We start from the raw sequence: 17,672 nt of genomic DNA, 5'->3' as shown, positions 1-17,672 counted from the left end.
TACTGACCCACTGACGCCTCGCTGACTTGACTCAATGTAAATGTAGTGCCCATTTTGAGTCCTTAGATCTCTTCAAACAGGACAACAACATCAACTTTCTGACAAACAGTGTCGGTAATTCAGAGTTTTTTATTTTGATCTTCAAGCAGGCAAAGGGACACCTGAGATCTGCATTGTGTTGTGCCAGATTAGAAACGTACCTTTATCCCCAGGCCTGCCTGTTCTCCTGCTTACCTTAACTCACTCTTATCCCCAGTCCTGCTCTGGTGATCCAGTGTCTCTGCAGTGTCATGTGATCAAAAGAGTGTGGCGAACAGCCCAGTGGTAAATGTTGGGGTGGGGTCACGCAAGGGAAGGTATCTGCGTGAGAAGTTGAGTGAACACACTGTCTCCTTTTGGCTGTGAATTCTAAGAGCAAACACATTGTGTTCCTGACCTGTCCTTATGTTTGTCAGGCTGCAAAGTTAAATAACCTCATGTCAAATCAGCAAATGACCTTTCTTTGACTTTACTGGACAACGTCCTGCGACAGAGACAGAGTGTGGGCGCTCCACCCGAAGCCTCCGAAAGCTACAGCCAACTTCAACTTAACTGAGAAGAAGGCCGCAGTGATCGGCATTCACTTTGTGACTTACTGCACTGACAACCAAATGCAACCTGAAATCTGTGTGGATTTTTTGTCAGAGGAAAGTTTATCTTTTTCCTGTGCATGCAAACACTGAATCTGGAATGTATAAGACTGTGTGTGTGTGTGTGTGTGTGTGTGTGTGTGTGTGTGTGCGTGCGTGCGTGCGTGCGTGCGTGCGTGCGTGTGTGCGTGTGTGGGTCTGTTGATGTGCTGACCAGAAAACAGTTGCTGACTGTGCTCACCCTGGGTTATTTTTGGGTCATGCAGAGTTGAATGGCAACAGAGAGCTATAAGCACGGTCAACCAACTGAAAAAGAAGAAAAAAAATCATTGGAGCAAACATAGTCTGACATGACACATTCACATCACCCCCCTCTGCTGATACAAGCAGTACGAAGCTTAACCATTTCCTGAATAAAAAATATATGGACCAAAAAGTCTGAGCTATGTCACTGCTATTTGACAAATCATCTGAAGCTTTTAAATCCAGCTCTGAATAGAGGGCATTTCAACAAAAAGAGGGAAGGAGAGATAAAGAGGAGGAACCAAAGTAGGCTATAGCACACAAAGTGCTCTGAGATGCATGAAGCAAATGGAGTGCTGTGCTCTGCCCTCTGGTGGTGTGATGGGAGACGGAGTGCAGGGCTGCCTCCATCAGCTCAGGGAACGCTGTGTCCATGAACGGGCCTGGAATACTGATGCCACAGTGCAGGGGTGCAGGAGCTGCAGTCTGCCAGGCCCAAGAGGAACGCTCTGATCCACTGTCCTTTATGCAGACACAGAGGACTAATGCCTACTTTGTGAGCATTAGCCCATGTTACATTCTTAATGGATGGAATTATTTGATTCAGAAATAGTTGAAATGATGCTTGGCAGGAGAAAACAATGTAAGTGATTGACTTTTTTTTGTTGTAATTTCTACATGTTTGAATCATGACTTGTGATTAGACTCCCTCTCAGTGCTAGTGTAAAAGCAGGAATGTCAAATATGTTTTGAACTGTCTTCTTTGGTGGTTATGTTAGAGCCATTTATCCACGTAACATAAATATATGGAGCATCATCTCCAGCTCCTTCACCTGCAGCAGCGTGTGGTGCCATTAATTTCACCAAAAATATTGTTATTTTCTTTAAATGAATGAGTATTATTTGATATGAGGTAATATTTATATGAAATGATGCAGTACTATATATTACTAATCTACCCAGTAGTAAAGACAATCTCAAATTGGCTCCACATTGAAGAACTACATTAAAATGCTGGTATACTCGTATATGTTTGTTTGTGATAAAATAATTGAATCTAATTTATTTTATATATCTGCATAACCCTCAACCACAGCTTTATTCAACTGAGTCCAGGCAGCATAGCCGATCCTAACAGTACACAAGCAGTGAGATATTCACCCATTAGACCAGTAGTAGCTAAGGCTGTGGCTTCCATCGTGTGTAATAATGGTGCTGTGTGTGTGGTCGTCCCCTCCGACAGTCTGTCCTCCTGTCAGACGCCACGCTGCAGCACCACACAGCCACTTTCCTCACTCTGCAGGACGGCCCGCCACTGACAGCCATGCAAGGACACACACTAACACACAGATGCACACACCTATTTAGACGTACAAGCAACTGCACACACTCTCACACACTCACATAAATCAAGTGCTTGGCCCTCCTCTCTGCTGTCCCAGCATGCACCCTGGTTACCTGGCTGCTGTCCCACTAGCAACAGCTGCTACCCCAGGACTGGACCTCAGGTTCCACTGCAGGATAGCATACGCGCATACGCGCGCACACACACACACACACACACACACACACACACACACACACACACACACACACACACACACACACACACACACACACACACACACACACACACACACACACACACACACACACACACACACACACACACACACACACACACACACACACACACACATATATATTAATGCAGTCAAATAAAAGAGAGAAAAAATACTGGCTTCAATGGTCCCTGGCTCTCAGTTGGTTTTGTAATGTCATGAATGAAATACTGAACGTCCTCCTCGAACCAAACCTCTATAGTAAGTGACTGTTACCATTTTATGTTAAAGACTCAATCATAAGAGACGCAAACTGACCATAAAGTGACACAAAACTACCAAAAACACTGAACAAAGTGAAGCAAAATAACCACAGAACGTGCAATATGACCACAAAAGACAAAGAGATACAAAACTACCACGGTATGATGTAAAACAACCCAAAAACGATGCATTAATACCCCAAAGGACAAAATAATGACAATAACAAAAAGTGTGTCCAAGGCCAAGCTGTGTCCTAAATAAATGTTGTGTTTCAGTCTTGGGGTCTTGAACTAAAATTTCACAAATAGCAGATAATGGTTGATATTATTCCATATGAAAAATGTTTAGGGTTGCTAAACACTTGTTATAACTGTTTTAAATATTAAATAACAGTGTATTAATGCGGGGTAAAATGTGCTCCCCTTCTTTAAATCTGTGCCCCTGTACCCCCTGCTTTATTGGGCTCTGGCTCTGAGGAGAGCTCATTTGAGATGATGGAGGACTGAACTAATAGGGCGGAATGGTGCAGACAGGCGTTTATGAAAAGTGCAAAGAGATGCTGTTTGAGCAGATGTACAGGGTCATAAAGAGAGCGCCTGCTGGGACACCAAAACCCACCTGAATGGGACAGAGGGAGCAATTAATGGCATAATTCAGCTCTGTTAACGGTCACATTTAGCAAAGGGGGCATTATGTAAAGCAGAACTGCCGGGAGCTTTGAACTGCAGTTCTGCAGCAGGGCAAAGGTCACAGCCTCTGGAGCCAGCTATGTAACAGCAGGGCTATCTCCATGACTGTCCTCTGGCCACAGGGCTTCTCCATGCTGCGGCTACATGTGCATACCTCGATTCAGGACTCCATTTGTCACAAGTGAAGGATACTTTCTGCTTCAGTAGAGAAATGATCTCTTGAAATGTTGCTCAATTGAGAACAATTGTCCTTCATCTCCCTTGACTGCAGGTTAATGGAAAGTAGGCAGGACCTTGACAATCCCTAGGAAATCCACATTTCTGCACAGAGTGCTGAATATTATGCAGACATGTCTCAGAGAGGCGCTTTGCAGGACATCTAAATGGCCTGTGGATCTCTCTCAGGGACTTCCTCATTACCTGCTGAAGTGGAGCTTTTAGTTTTGGCAGTGATGAGCCAGAATGGATGATGTTGGGGCTTAATTACCGTACTGTGACTGCTAGAGTTCTGATGTCAGCCAAATGCAAGCCTTACAGCTCAAGGACACATATAGCCAGTTAAAACATGCAAGGTTAGCTAAACAGTGTCTTGCTGTCCATCAGTTCTGCATAGGTGGCTGCTCTCATCACAGCTTATGTTGACCTTTTCAACTGCAATGCAGGAGTGGACTTACAGGTTGAGCAGTTTAACAAGCCCAGTGAGCTGTAACCAAGCACATTGACTGAAGTAGTGTTCCCAAGTACTCATTTGAGGTCATTGTGTTTTCCTTTCTCACTGGAGTTCAATCATAGCATACAAGTATTGACATGTTACAGTTTTTGTCTTTAACAACCAGGTAACATCAAAAACATAACCTGTCATAATTTAGAATAAGCACATAAAAACAATGAATGCCACAGAATACCTTATTTGTATGAAAGAGGAATCATTTTGACTTTGAATTAACTCTATACCTCACAAAATGTTACACCAACTTATTTGATTAGTTCTTTGAAGAATCTGCAGGAAAATAGGCTACACCTAACAATCATTACTACTGAGCCAAAGCCAAGTTAAGCCTTTTCTGCACAAGTAGCATTATATTTTTGCTTTGCAACAACTTCATTCATATACTAAACTAATTTGACAAGTTCCAACTTAACAGCAAGTTAAAGCTTAACAAGCTGAGTCCCTCACCTCTGCACGACTCCAGTGCAGTTATGTATCTTTGTCAGTGTAATGTTTTATAAGAAAGACATCATACAATCTTTTGAGTTTGTTTTTTATTAAATAGCTGCAGCACAGGAATGATGGTGACAGTCAAAGCAGCACAGACGGTAGAGGACTTTAAGCAGTCTCTTCCTTGGTGATACGGTCCTTCTTGAGTGGTCCCTGTGAGATAAAGAGAAAAACCATCAGTTGTATGGCAAAGCTCAAGACTGCTGCTCATGAACTCCATGTGTTGGCTCAGCAGCCAAATGTTCCCAGAGAGTGAACAGGGAGCACGCACTGACAGTCACTGCTCCCCTGCCTCAATGGGGCTCAATCTAGCACTGGAATGGAACCAAGAGCTCATACTGAAGAAGAGCCAGATTACGAACAGTGCAGAGAAACCATAACTGAAACAGTATACTGTTATTGCCTCTAAAGTTCTTAAATCAGTTTGTGGAATAACGATTTCTTAAAATGTCTGTTACGCTGGCATGCTGAAGATGTGCATACAAGTATAAAGATTTTAGAGACTAGCAAAAAAATAAATTTGAGGCAGAGGTAGGCCCTAAGATTGCTTTTAGTACAAACTCTTACCATGAAAGCCTTCTTTTCCTCCATGGTCTGGAAGCGGCCATGGCCAAACTTGGAAGTGGTGTCGATGAACTTCAGGTCGATCTTCTCCAAGGCACGACGGCTGGTCTGCCCAAGCAGAGACTGGAAAAGAAAAACAGAATTTAACACTTGTTGGTGATTTAATTCCAAGACATTCTTCACAATAACTGACCCTAACTTCAGTTACTTGAAATGTGTCCTTACCTTGCGCAGAGTCAGCACCCTCTTCTTGGTCCCCACAACACAGCCTTTAACCATGACGAAGTCATTGGTCACATCTCCATAGTGGACAAAGCCACCCTAAAAAAAAAAGTAAAGTGAGTCACATGCTTCCAGGCAAGAGGACTTCAACAGGACAAGTCACATGACTGCCACTTACCAGAGGGTTGATGCTCTTGTTTGACAGATCGTACTCTGTTGAGGCGTTGTTCTTCACCAGCTTCCCATCCTTGGTGTGGAAGCCCTGGCCAATCTTGTAGATCTTCTTGTTGATCTCTGTGCGGTGATGGTAACCCTTCTGACCAGCACGGGCCACTGAGAAGGCAACACGGGCAGGATGCCAGGCACCAATACAGGCAACCTTACGCAGACCTCGATGGGTCTTGCGAGGAAGCTTCTTTGTGTGCCAACGGCTGGTGACACCCTTGTATCCGTGACCCTTGGTGATGCCAATAACGTCGATCATCTCGTCCTGGGTGAAGACATTGTTAACAGGCACGGCCTGCTCCAGCTTCTCACGGGCCCAGTCCACCTTGTCAGCAATGCTGCCTCCGTTCAGCTGCACCTCCATCAGATGAGACTTCTTCTGTGCCAGGGGCAGCAGGCGCATCTGAACAGAAACAATGCACGTCAGAACTGGGAAATCATAACCCCATGGCAAGTGATCCTTCTGTGTAGTCTCAGAAGGAAGGCAGCATGGAAGGTATCCTCATGTGTATCGGGCGCCATGCCTGACGCAAAGACCCATGCTTTCATCACTGACAACAAGCAGGCCTGTCACAAGTACATGGATTCATCGGCAAGATCAACCTTTTGTTAAGTCCAATACTGGGAGATTTAACACCTTGATTTACATACCAAAAATAGGTCTTAAAATGACAATTAATCCAGTTATTTCTGGGACAATACATGTTGAGCAAATTCATATATGTGACAGGCCAACAAGCAAGAAAATGAACACCTCATTGTAAACATGTGCAATACTAACCTGTGTGTGCGCAATGATGCGGATAACCTGGCAGTACTTCTTCATGGAAGTAAAGTCCTTCTCCAGCTGCTTCTTGCCCTCATCATCCTGCCATTTCTTGCAGTATTTGGTGAAGGCCTTCTTCTTGGACTTGTACCTGAGATCCCGCAGGAGGAGAGACAGAGGTTGGCACAGGTTCTTCATAACCCAAAAGGGCCAGCGGAAGAACACAGTGCATAGCTGTTTGCCCTCCCAATCCATGTGGAAAGGGATGCAGAATCAGCTAATAAGATTTCAGCTCATGGCACAGTTTCTAAGAAGCACTTTCCACTGGCCAGAGGAGCCCGGAGCTCTTCAGGGCACAGGGCACCTGAGCGGAGCTGCCACAGGGGGCACCGTGATGTTAGACTCACTCAGTGAAAACACAGGTCTATAATTTCCACTGGGCAACTAACTGCTTCAGACCGGCATTGTAAAATATTGTAGCAACTCACCAGTTCTTGTAGAACCGGCGCTTGCACTCATCACTGACGTGCTCAGCGAAGATAGTCTTGAAGGATCGCAGGCCACGGGGTGTGTTGACGTAACCCACAACGCCGACCACAATCATGGGAGGGGTCTCAAGAATGGTCACAGCCTCAACCACTTCCTTCTTGTTCACCTCTGCAATGGAAAACAATAGTCTAGATATAAAAATAGCCTTGTAGATGTACAACTAATCCAGTATTTGCTAAACATTATATGGTATATACTGCGCTCAGTGCTCGACATTCAGCAAGGGGTAGAAACCCATTATGTCCGCCCGTCGAGGGGATCATCACAGGCAGACAACCATAGAGTACATAAAAACCTTTAGGTTCCTAACAATTACAGTAAAAGATATACCGATTAGTGCATTAGCTCACTGATCAGAGTAGCAAGTATGTTAAGCAACGGGGCATAGAGCTCCCCATTCCATTAGAAAAAATACATTTTTACATCACAGCCAAATGTTTGGACTGAAATCTCAATGCACTTTCAGAAACTGGCATATTATAAACCAATCAACTGCAGCTCCATTTTAAATGAGATCTAAAGAGTCCACTCACTTGAGCCAGGTCTGTCGACCTCGCGGACAATGTGGGTCATGCCGGCCTTGTAGCCCAGGAAGGCAGTCAGGTGCACGGGCTTGCTGGGGTCATCCATGGGGAAGCTCTTCGCCTTGCCACGATGGCGACGACTCCTCTTGCGGGGCAAGAAGCCCAGGGACCCGTGGCGGGGAGCCGAAAATTTACGGTGGGACTGTGGAGGGAGGAAAGAGTTAGCTGGTCCGTCCGCAGAGCTGGCCGTGTTAAAGTGCGGCCTACCCTGGACATTTAGCATAAGGGACTAAAATACAACGTGTCGTATTTAGAGTGCGATTTAATAGAAAATGCGTTTGAATATAATAGGGAATTAGTTGGAAAATCTGCTTTGGGTTACAGGGAAACGCAATTAAAGTTAACCACGCCGTTAGCATAGCTTTAACATGCGCACGCTAGTCGGACAACAAAAAGACATCGCTCAAACTTTTCTTTAACCCTAGAAACAGACTTCACAGTCATCATGTTTGTTGTAGAATATATTGTTTATACTTAAGTAAATAACTTCTTAAAACGCATTTACTTATAAGTATAAATAAAGTAGCGGTCTATGTTGACTGCCTTTTTGGATCCGAAGCAGCCGGTGTAGTGTTAAGTATAAATCCTGAATACTATCCATGCTATTCGTACACATTTCCCATTAGAGTAATCCAATGTTCTTAAACTTAACAAATACAACGTGTTGGCTCAGATTAGCCAAATGTTCCCAGAGAGTGAACAGGGAGCACGCACTGACAGTCACTGCTCCCCTGCCTCAATGGGGCTCAATCTAGCACTGGAATGGAACCAAGAGCTCATACTGAAAAAGAGCCAGATTACGAACAGTGCGAAGAACCGATAACTAAACTAGATTTACCATCTGTCAGGTTTTTTGTAGAATGAGTCATTTTAAATATGGGAATTAGTTTCAAGTATAAATAAAGTTGCGGCCTGTATTGACTGCCATTTTGAAAAAGGCCGGTGTAGTTACACATAAACCCTGAATACTAAAACAATGATAACAAATATATGCATGATATTGGTATACATGTTCCATTAAAGTAATCGAATGTTCTTAAACTTATTAAATATAACGGATGCCTAAGATGTTAACAGATTCCAATACAGAGCGCATGAGGCAGAAGGGCACACTCACCATCTTGTGTCCAGTCCGATTGAAAGAGGCCTCTGGAACGGATGACGCTCGTATTTATGCAGAAGCAATATCGCGGGATTCTGCGAGAATACCGTAGGACCCAAAGAATCTAGTAATAAACTATGGTTATAAAGCATCTTTCGATCACAGATACATAGATGAGAGCAAATTAGGGGATGAACATAAAATTAAACGATTTCATTTTACATAATGAATGCAAAAAAAGACCTTACTTTAAAAACATAAAATGAAGATAAGATGTACTTTATTGATCCCAAATTGGGAAATGTTTTCGTTGCAGCAGCATGAAAAAACAATGCATTAACATAATAAGAAATTAAAAGAGGAGAAATAAACAATTCTTAAATGTAAACTTCTCAAAATAGAAAAAGAAATATGCGGGCATTGTGATTACAGTCAATCCAATCCGGACTGGATAACAGTCTCACTGTTTTAACCACCACAGATAAGTAAAGGCATACATCTTTGAAAAACAGTTTAACAAGATTTGAAAATATAAATATAAATGATATAAATAAATGTATTCAACTCTACAGCCACTAGATGTCATTGTTTGACCTCACTGACATGGTCAAACAAATATTAAGTATTAACCATTCATCGTGAGATGTTTTTTTGTCCTCTCCAAAGGAGAAATGCATTTTGTTTAAAAATAAATTGATTATTTTTATTTGTATTGTTTTATTGAGTCCTGGGTTTATTGAGGTATGTCAGTATCGTAAGGGTTTTATTAATTACAAAGTTGTGAAAATGTGTTGCTGTCTGTAGGGATTGGTAGAATGGAGGAGAAACTGAACAATATGGCGTTTGGTTGTTTGATGTTATTATGTATGTGAAAGTGTGTAACCTTTATCAGTTTTTTAATCATAACTAGTTTACATATCCTGTTTTAATAGTCATTTTCATTCACAAACTTCTTCGGTAGAAATTCACAGAATGCATAAATATCAAGCCATCTCAACATTTATTTGCATTTCATTCATACAAATATCAGAGGAGATACATTTCCAATTAAGGCATCAATATTTAGTTTTATGATCCAGTGTTGTAACAAGTTTTTTATGTTATCTTTATTGTATGACAGATATTTGAAGCATTTCTTCAGCAGAGTGCCATATGGCATGTACCAAACAGTCATTTCTAAATTTATCTAAATGTAATTTTTGATCTGGTTGTGGTGGTTTCACAGAAAATTGTGCTCAAATGTTCATAGAATCTTGTGGTTTAATCATAACATGAAATGCTAAATGCTATATATTCAAAGAAGGCTTGCTTCCATCAGGCTTTGTGTCTCATTTACTGCAGCTTTGCTCCAGTTATGAGAACACAAAACAGGCTTGGATTCCACAAACATGTACTTATCTTTCTGATTTCATTTTACAGCACTTGTCTTGCAATTGTCAAGTGCTACAAGTTAACAAATTAAAACCACTGCACACATTTATTCTATAGCAATAACCAGATGTAAAAATGCCATGCTTCACTGCTACAGGAATGCAGGGGAATGCAGTAAAGACAATGCACCACTGTGTCAAGATTCTGTACTGTAAACAGCTGTATATACCATGCAGTTGGTTCAGGCAATGTAACATGAGAACATTTTCCTCAGAAAAAAAAACACAGTCCTGATGTATTTTCAGCCCTTAAGAGGGTTTGTATTTTCCCACAAACTATTTATATATAACACCAATTTCCAGCAGAATTAATGTTGTGCACAGAGAATGAGAAAACAACCATTGTCTTATTTAAAGAAACCCTTTTTCAAAGTTACTCAAATAATCAACATGCATAAAGGTTGTGATACATGAGTCTTCAGGCTTGTTGTTCAAGATTATTATTGTGTTCATGAATGTAAAGTGTGTCTGAATTTCATTTACAGTCTGTTCACATTTCCAGAGTGCAGATTTGAAGAGAAAGACATCCTTGATTTGTGGGGGAATCCTCTTCATTTGTGTTCTCACAAAACCAAATCCAGACGTCTGAGACTTTGTCCCAACTGTCTTTATAGAAGTGTCTGCATGTCGAGCTGTGAACAATCACTCAGAGGCGCACGGACAGCATTCAGGATCCCAGCCGCTCTCGATCGAGGTTTATTTTTTGGAAGAAGCTCTTTCCAAACTCATAGGAGCTTATCATGACAGCACAAGCTGGGGCCACTTTGATCACCCTGGGCATGAAACCTGGAGAAGATATAAAGTCTCTGTTATGCGTAAATTTTACATAAAGTAAAAAACATCTAAAGTATTAGCATCAAAATATATTTAGAAGTACAGAATGTAAAAAAAAAAACTCATCATCACTCATACTATAGAATTTATCGCCTCAGAATAACATTTATTACCAAACTGGTTACAATTTTTCAGCTAGTGGAGCTAATTAGTAAACTACTAGGTAGCTCAATATATATATCAAAAATATATCATAGTTTAATACTTGATTTGTGTTTTATTAATAACCTATATCTGCCAAATAAATGTTTTGCTTTCAAATCATTTTCAGAAATCAAACATCAGAAGAAATATAAATTAAGACAACACAAAAACAAAGTATTTAGAAATTGTATTTAGGTAAAGTGAATAAATGTACTTAGTTTCATTACAGCCCTATAAAGCATAAGTGTGTACCTGCAAAAAGGCCCCTGTAGCCCATCTCAGCCCAGATTCCCTTCATCATGTGCCATGTGGACGTTGTTCTCTTTGAGGCAACTAAGAATGGAAAAGTCGTATTAAGAACATACCACACAAACATAATTCAATTTGATTTGAAGTAATTCTACATAAAGGTACAGACCTCCCAGAGTGTCCATTTCTCCCAGCTGGATCTGTCTCCGTGTCTTCACCACGTCAAAAGGCAGCGTCAGGATGGCAGCAATCTAGACACCAAACAGTCATATAATGGACAGGAAAACATCAGCGGCCTGATTCCTATATAAATCCCTGACGATGCACTCACTGCTCACAGCTGGACCTGAAACCTTGTCCTCTCACATCTTGAGTTTACTTGTTGCGACAGAGGCCAGGTGTGTCTTTCTATTAAAGGTGAGTACTTACAGCTCCAGAGATGGCCCCTGCAGTGAAGCTGATGGAGAAGTTGGCCTGATTCATCCGGGACTGTTCACACAGCCGAGCCTTTATCAGTTCATAGTTAAACCAGTATAGAGCTGAAAAACACACAAACAGGGACGTTTTGTGGGCTGATTTGTTGCTTTAAACCACAGACATCTCACCACTTCATAGCCATACAGGCTATCATAAATAACCTGTATGTTGTTTTGAGATTTTGCCTCTGTTAGAAAAACTAAAAGGTTTGTTTTGGGATTTTTTTTCTAATCAGATTTGAGGGTCAAAGGAAGGAGGGTGGCTTTTGCTATAGTGATTGTAAACTAACTTGGAGGCAAATGTGTGTTTTGTGAAGTTGTACTAAATAAATGAAATGAAACGTGAATAGGTCTTTAAAAAGGATCTTAAAGATATAATAAGGTATGCATTGCAGGATGTTAGAACTTAAAGCATAGATGGTAGAGAGAAGCGATATAAAGAGTGAGCGAGATGTGTTTTTTCCCACCCAATATGTATGTGAGGAAGACCAAAATATTGATTTTCTGATTTTCAAGACCACAAATAGTTGAAGAAAAAAAAGTTAAAGATATCAAATAACATCAGGAGTGAAATGTGCAGCAGAGCGGTTTGACAGGTTTCTATGGAGGATGCAACCAGGTTTGAAGTCAACAGTTATGTCTATAAAAGACTGTCTCTTATGACAGTATAAAGCATTCTGTGTTGCTGCTCTCACCAGAGAAGGGTACGTCTCTGAGCACTGTGGGTCCCCAGCCCCTCCACAGGGACAGCAGCCCATCCTGAGCCACAGCAGAGCGGATACACACCCGCAGCTCGCTGTAGGACAGCCGGCGGGACTGCATCTTGGTCCTGACCAGCTCCAGAGGGCTGATCACTGTCACAGCCCCCACTGCAACACACACATGTTGGGAGTCAAAGACACATGCGACATATTACTGTCAGGATATCGCTGTGTGATTTAGTGGACTTACATCTGGCCAGACCCCCAGCAACAAGAGGGATGTGGCTGCCATGGAAACCAAGACCATATCTCAGGAAGTCCCTCAGCTGGTCGTAGCATGTGAAGTAGATGACCGTGGCAGGCACCGCCATAACCCTGCACACAAACAATAACATTATCTAAGGACAGGACTGTACATTGTATGCCGTAACAATATAAAATAGAAAAAATAGAAAACACAGTTCTGAAAAATCTACTTTTTAATGATATGCTGTTTTCACAGGACAGGAGTGCTACAAACATAAGATGACCTTAGAATGAAATGCGTTGCTAAAGATAAATCTATCCAACAGTATATAAAGAAGTTAAAGTTCAAACGTAAACATCTACAGCAGGTAAACGCAAAATATGCATAAATATGGGACTTCTACATTTCACTATTTTTTTTGTATTGTTTTAGTTTTTAATTCAAAGTTCTTTATATTTCTTTCACTACTGTCGTCTACAGTAACATGTAATTCATTGGAAATTCATTCACAAAGATGGACTAATGATTAGTTAAGGCCTTTATATGTGTTTTTTATTTGGCTGTACTTGCCAGTGCATACTTGTGACGATAATCCTGTGTTACAGATTTAACACTCTAAGCATTTTAATAGGTTTAAATACATTTTCCATTAGAAAATGCTAAAAACCTCAATAGGATAAATGCGTTTGGCCACCTTCAGTATACCACTATCTTTTTCTCCCAAACAAAAAGTACTTTACAACACATTTATTCAACTTTTTTTTTAAACAAAAGCTGAGAGGCTCACAGTGTTGGTGGTAGTCCACTCCACAAAGATCTGAATCCTTCGTGCCGAGTTATTTTCACAAAAGCATCCTATTGAATAAACAAACATACATACAAATGTTGATGTATTTTGCAAGAAGATAGTGGCAAAACAAAACTGCTGATGCACTATTACTCACAAGCGTCCCACTGAAATGCGTTGGTGTTTTGTACCAGCTGGTGCAACTGGTTCCATTCTGACACACATAGACGTGATCCATCAGCCCATTACAATACATGAAGCATTTCCCTGAGAGAGACAAAAACCCACAGGGGTTAAAGGAGTTCAAAAGAGATATAAACAAAGTTTACAATACCTGCTTGGCAACAGCCTTCACAGCAATCATCAGAGAACTGTTATAATTAAAAACTATTTATGCATATGAAGTGTCATTAGATGTTGTACATTTCAAATTAAAGTGGAGAGTGAATATAATGAAATGCCAATGACCACAGAGTCGCTCAGAAGATACATTTTTTTGTCACTGCATAAATATTGACGTAAAATTTGAGATACTTAGAAAATGTAGGAAACCAGAAAACATTTACTACGACAGGATCATCAGTTAGTAGATTAAGGAAAGCTTCTATACAGGGCAGGTGGAATTTCTTGTGAGTTGTTGCTGGAACCTTTTCAGTGTTGTTTCATGCTTCTAAACGCTACCATACTGTAGAGAAGAGTCACAAAGCTGACTGGAACATGTGAATCTATTTGCAAAACAGATTATTCATGTGCCAACACAGCAAGTTACAGCATGCAGCGATGGCGGGTCAGATACTTACACTTGGATGGGCGAATGATGCCACCCCATGGAGAAGATTCTCGGGCTAAAGCTACGAAACAAACCAAATAGCAGCACACCGATGAAGACAGAGCAGAAGACAAAGAGGACAGGTGTCAGTAAAGCATTGAGACACACATGGCATGCAGACATAGCTGTTAACAGCAGAGTCTGTTTCTCATTTACTTAGTTTATGATCTAAAAAGAAGACACGCTCCTTGTCCTACCTTGGTGGAACGGTGTTTGCTGAGCCTGCAGCCTGATCTTCACAACGTCCAGCGGCGTGACTTTAAGCAGATAAAATGACAGATTTAATTATTATACATAGCCATGCATTTTCACTTCATTAGGTACACCGAGCTAGAACTAATGCAGCCTAATACAGAAGTCCTGCAGAATATTCCAGGTTATCCAGTCTATAAAATGGCCGAACAGTTGAATTAACACCTCACTCATAAAGTTCAAACTAAAATGGAATATTAAAAACTTGATGAAGGGAGTAAATATTAAGTACATGGCTGCAATTTACTAGGATGTTCATACCAATTAATCTCAAGTGTATCTGGATGAATGGTATGTTCTTTATAATGTCAGAAAATTAAGTCTTTACATTAATTTTTTTGTCAGTCAAAATCGCAAAGTTATAACGTTTGATATGATATAAAACAGAGTAAATCATGAAATTCCTACATTCAAACTGTTATTTCCAGTTAATATACTTTGTTGATTCTCTGTCAATCAACATGTTCCTGCATTTCTATTTCTCACTCATCGTATCCCGTCTGTAGAGGGCTTCAATGGGGATGTGTCATTTGGTGCAAAACCTTTATTCAAAACCAGGAAAGATAAGCAGGTTAGGAAATCAAACCAAGTTAAGTGTTGTGTCTATCTAGATTGCTGCGCTTCGCTTCAGCTCCGTAACTGCACACCCCCAGCCCGACACAGTACATCAATAAGTGAAACAAACAATCCTCAGAGAGGTTTAAGTGAGGGTTGGAGTCCTCCTAATCCCATCGGCGCACTGGGACCAGGGTACAGGAGGGGGAATATGAGTGTTATAAAACTGTAAAGTGTCAGTGGTTCAAGCACTATCTGAAGCAGTCAGGTGGTATTGACGGGCAGCGATGCTTCGTTTGTCATCGATGGCGTCACTGGCCTCAAACGATACAAGCCTGGATACGTGTTTCACAAAAAACTTCCTGCATCGACACACGCTACGAACCCTCGACGCAGAACGTAACATCACTGTTATTAAGGTACAAGAAGCTTTGTACATATAAAAACACCACTGATTGTAAAAGACTACATCTATAAACATACAGACATAAGTTGCTTTTCCTAGCTTTTGTTTCCATTATCTCACCAAAAATAGATGTGAGGAGGGCTCCAGTGCCCGAAGCCAGCATCTGCTGCACAGGAGAGATGGCGGCCACAGAGCCGCCGACCGTCCGCTCCCCCATCCTGCCCACCTGTCAGACCAAAGAAAACTAAAATAAACCTTCACAGTATGAACACTTTGTTCTGTAACTAAACTCACAGAGGTGTTTTTCTAAACCATGTTGAACTCTTGTAGCCAGGGGTCTATTTCTCATGGTTATGTACAAAAAATAAATAAATAGTGTTGGTGTCGTGCAGCATCAGAAACCTAACACACAGTTTATGTGCTGTTGTTTCAAAATGCTCATTGTGGAAGGCTCCTAACATGCTACAAGACACGTTTAAAAGTTTTCCGCTACAAAGTTACCCAAAAAATCCTCCTTCATCCTCCAGAGAAATTGCATTCTCTTTAGTTGTAAGCTGGCTAACTCTAGGCGTAGTTTTTAGAATGGGTTCATTGACACATTATGATAGCTTATCTAAACCGCACATGCACCAAGCAGGGAGAGTCTCACCTCCTGCCTTACTGCTTTTTGAGGGAGTGGGCTATAGCATAAAAATACACATTTAAAATGAAATACTGAAACTTAACAAAACAAGTGAAAGTCAACTGGGAAACTTCCTGATGGAAGTCATGTCTTTGATTAAGTGGACAAAATGCATCATTAGCAGCCAAAATGTTTTAGATAATATTTTTACAGAACACAGTGACACACACAATGTTTCCTGGGTCCCCCTATGCCTGTAGTATGTCTTGATTTATTTACATTTAAGTCACATTGAGTCACTTGCTGGCATTAGAAAAAATAAAAATAACTAAAACATCTTTTACAATTCACCCCTAAAACGGTAAAATATAAATATGCTAGTACTACATGTAAAATATAGTATTAATTGTATTTTTAAACCCTTACTTGAAATGTCACTAAACATATTTGAATGTTAACTAAATGAACTAAAATACTGACGAGGACATTTTTGGGTATACAGCCCCGGAAAAAAATGAGAGACCACTTCAGCATTATCAGTGTCACTTGTTTTATTTTTTATATGTATTTCTTTTTTAGTTAAATGTTTTTATTTTATTCTATAAACTACTGCCAATTTTTTCCTGGCTGTATTATGATGTCAATAAATATAGGACAACATTGGATTCATACCCTCTTATTCAAATATAAACCGGTTTTGAATTAAACACTCCTACACTACTACTGATCTTTAAAAAAAATGTTATGCTGATATGCAGCGGAAACCATAAAGTGCAATTTAAGGCAAGTTCAAATCAGTGAATGTGTTTGGGGCATGGGGTCTTTCACCTTCACAACGTTGCTTCGTCATAGTGTTAGCTAACGACACTCGTGTTAATGAAACAACGTTTGATGACTATCTTTTCACTGAAATCTAAAACTCAATCAATTAAATCACCTTTCGTTAGCTGTGTGGACCGTGTTAGTGAGAAATCCTGTAATGGCACACTGTACTTTTTATCCACCAAAGCCAACTGTCATCATGTCAGATACATTTAGCTAACATTAGCTAGCTAGCTAGCAAAACGTTTTTGGGTTGTAAAATTAAGCTACTCACCTCTACTTTAGCTGCCAGCGTGTCTGTGAAATAGAGGGCTCTTCGCCCATTTCAAATAAACGTTGCCACATTCAAGAGCTAACGTTTAAGCTACTCTGTCGTGCTGCAACTTATTCCGGTTCTCCATTGCAGATAACATGTTTTGGAGTTGGGCTCAGGTCGCTGGGGGCAGTGTGTACAAAATGTACACTACATTAATCGGTACAAGACTTCGCTCAGCGGTAGTGCTGTGTAGTACTGAAGAGAGGCCGATCCGCATGTTGTGGAGATCTGTGGTAAAATGTCCGGCTCTTGTCTGGCCCGCCTCCTTCCCTTGCTGTAGCTCTAGTGCCGCCTGTTGGACATGTCACCACAACGCAGCTTCCCCATGTAAACAAGTTTCGGTAACGCTTAATACAGAGGGCAACATACTAAACTGCGTAAATA

The 17,672-nt window shown here is 40.9% G+C and overlaps 2 protein-coding genes and 3 non-coding genes across 6 annotated transcripts; all 5 read right to left on the bottom strand.

Annotated features, from left to right (window-relative positions):
• Nucleotides 1–4,635: 4,635 nt before the first annotated feature.
• rpl3 (ribosomal protein L3) lies at nt 4,636–8,657 on the bottom strand. Its single transcript, XM_063903359.1, has 8 exons — nt 8,634–8,657; nt 7,466–7,658; nt 6,872–7,040; nt 6,399–6,534; nt 5,571–6,020; nt 5,396–5,491; nt 5,174–5,293; nt 4,636–4,759 (listed from the first exon to the last, which is right to left on the bottom strand). The coding sequence occupies exons 1-8, from the start codon at nt 8,634–8,636 to the stop codon at nt 4,715–4,717; spliced, it is 1,212 nt and encodes a 403-aa protein (XP_063759429.1). The 5' UTR covers nt 8,637–8,657; the 3' UTR covers nt 4,636–4,714.
• Nucleotides 4,844–4,975, bottom strand: LOC134878792 (small nucleolar RNA SNORA54). The gene has a single exon (XR_010167732.1). It is a non-coding gene; the product is annotated as a small nucleolar RNA SNORA54 (small nucleolar RNA).
• Nucleotides 6,084–6,177, bottom strand: LOC134878795 (small nucleolar RNA U83B). Its single transcript, XR_010167735.1, has one exon. It is a non-coding gene; the product is annotated as a small nucleolar RNA U83B (small nucleolar RNA).
• Nucleotides 8,197–8,328, bottom strand: LOC134878791 (small nucleolar RNA SNORA54). Its single transcript, XR_010167731.1, has one exon. It is a non-coding gene; the product is annotated as a small nucleolar RNA SNORA54 (small nucleolar RNA).
• Nucleotides 8,658–9,599: 942 nt separating the features above from the next.
• Nucleotides 9,600–17,502, bottom strand: slc25a39 (solute carrier family 25 member 39). Of its 2 annotated transcripts, XM_063903360.1 has the most exons (12): nt 17,247–17,501; nt 15,649–15,754; nt 14,513–14,572; nt 14,287–14,337; nt 13,644–13,753; nt 13,487–13,554; nt 12,703–12,827; nt 12,447–12,620; nt 11,705–11,814; nt 11,445–11,526; nt 11,279–11,359; nt 9,600–10,834 (listed from the first exon to the last, which is right to left on the bottom strand). In XM_063903360.1, exons 2-12 carry the CDS (start codon nt 15,743–15,745, stop codon nt 10,716–10,718), a joined length of 1,077 nt encoding a protein of 358 aa, XP_063759430.1. In that variant the 5' UTR covers nt 15,746–15,754; nt 17,247–17,501; the 3' UTR covers nt 9,600–10,715. The 2 variants fall into 2 exon arrangements, with proteins under 2 accessions (XP_063759430.1, XP_063759431.1); XM_063903361.1 differs by lacking the exon at nt 14,287–14,337 and having other exon boundaries at nt 17,247–17,502.
• Between the last annotated feature and the right edge of the window lie 170 nt (nt 17,503–17,672).

Source organism: Eleginops maclovinus, chromosome 16 (genome assembly GCF_036324505.1).
Source record: "Eleginops maclovinus isolate JMC-PN-2008 ecotype Puerto Natales chromosome 16, JC_Emac_rtc_rv5, whole genome shotgun sequence".
Classification (NCBI taxonomy): domain Eukaryota; kingdom Metazoa; phylum Chordata; class Actinopteri; order Perciformes; family Eleginopidae; genus Eleginops; species Eleginops maclovinus.
Note: the sequence above shows the minus strand (reverse complement) of the source record. Positions and strands in the feature narration are given on the sequence as shown.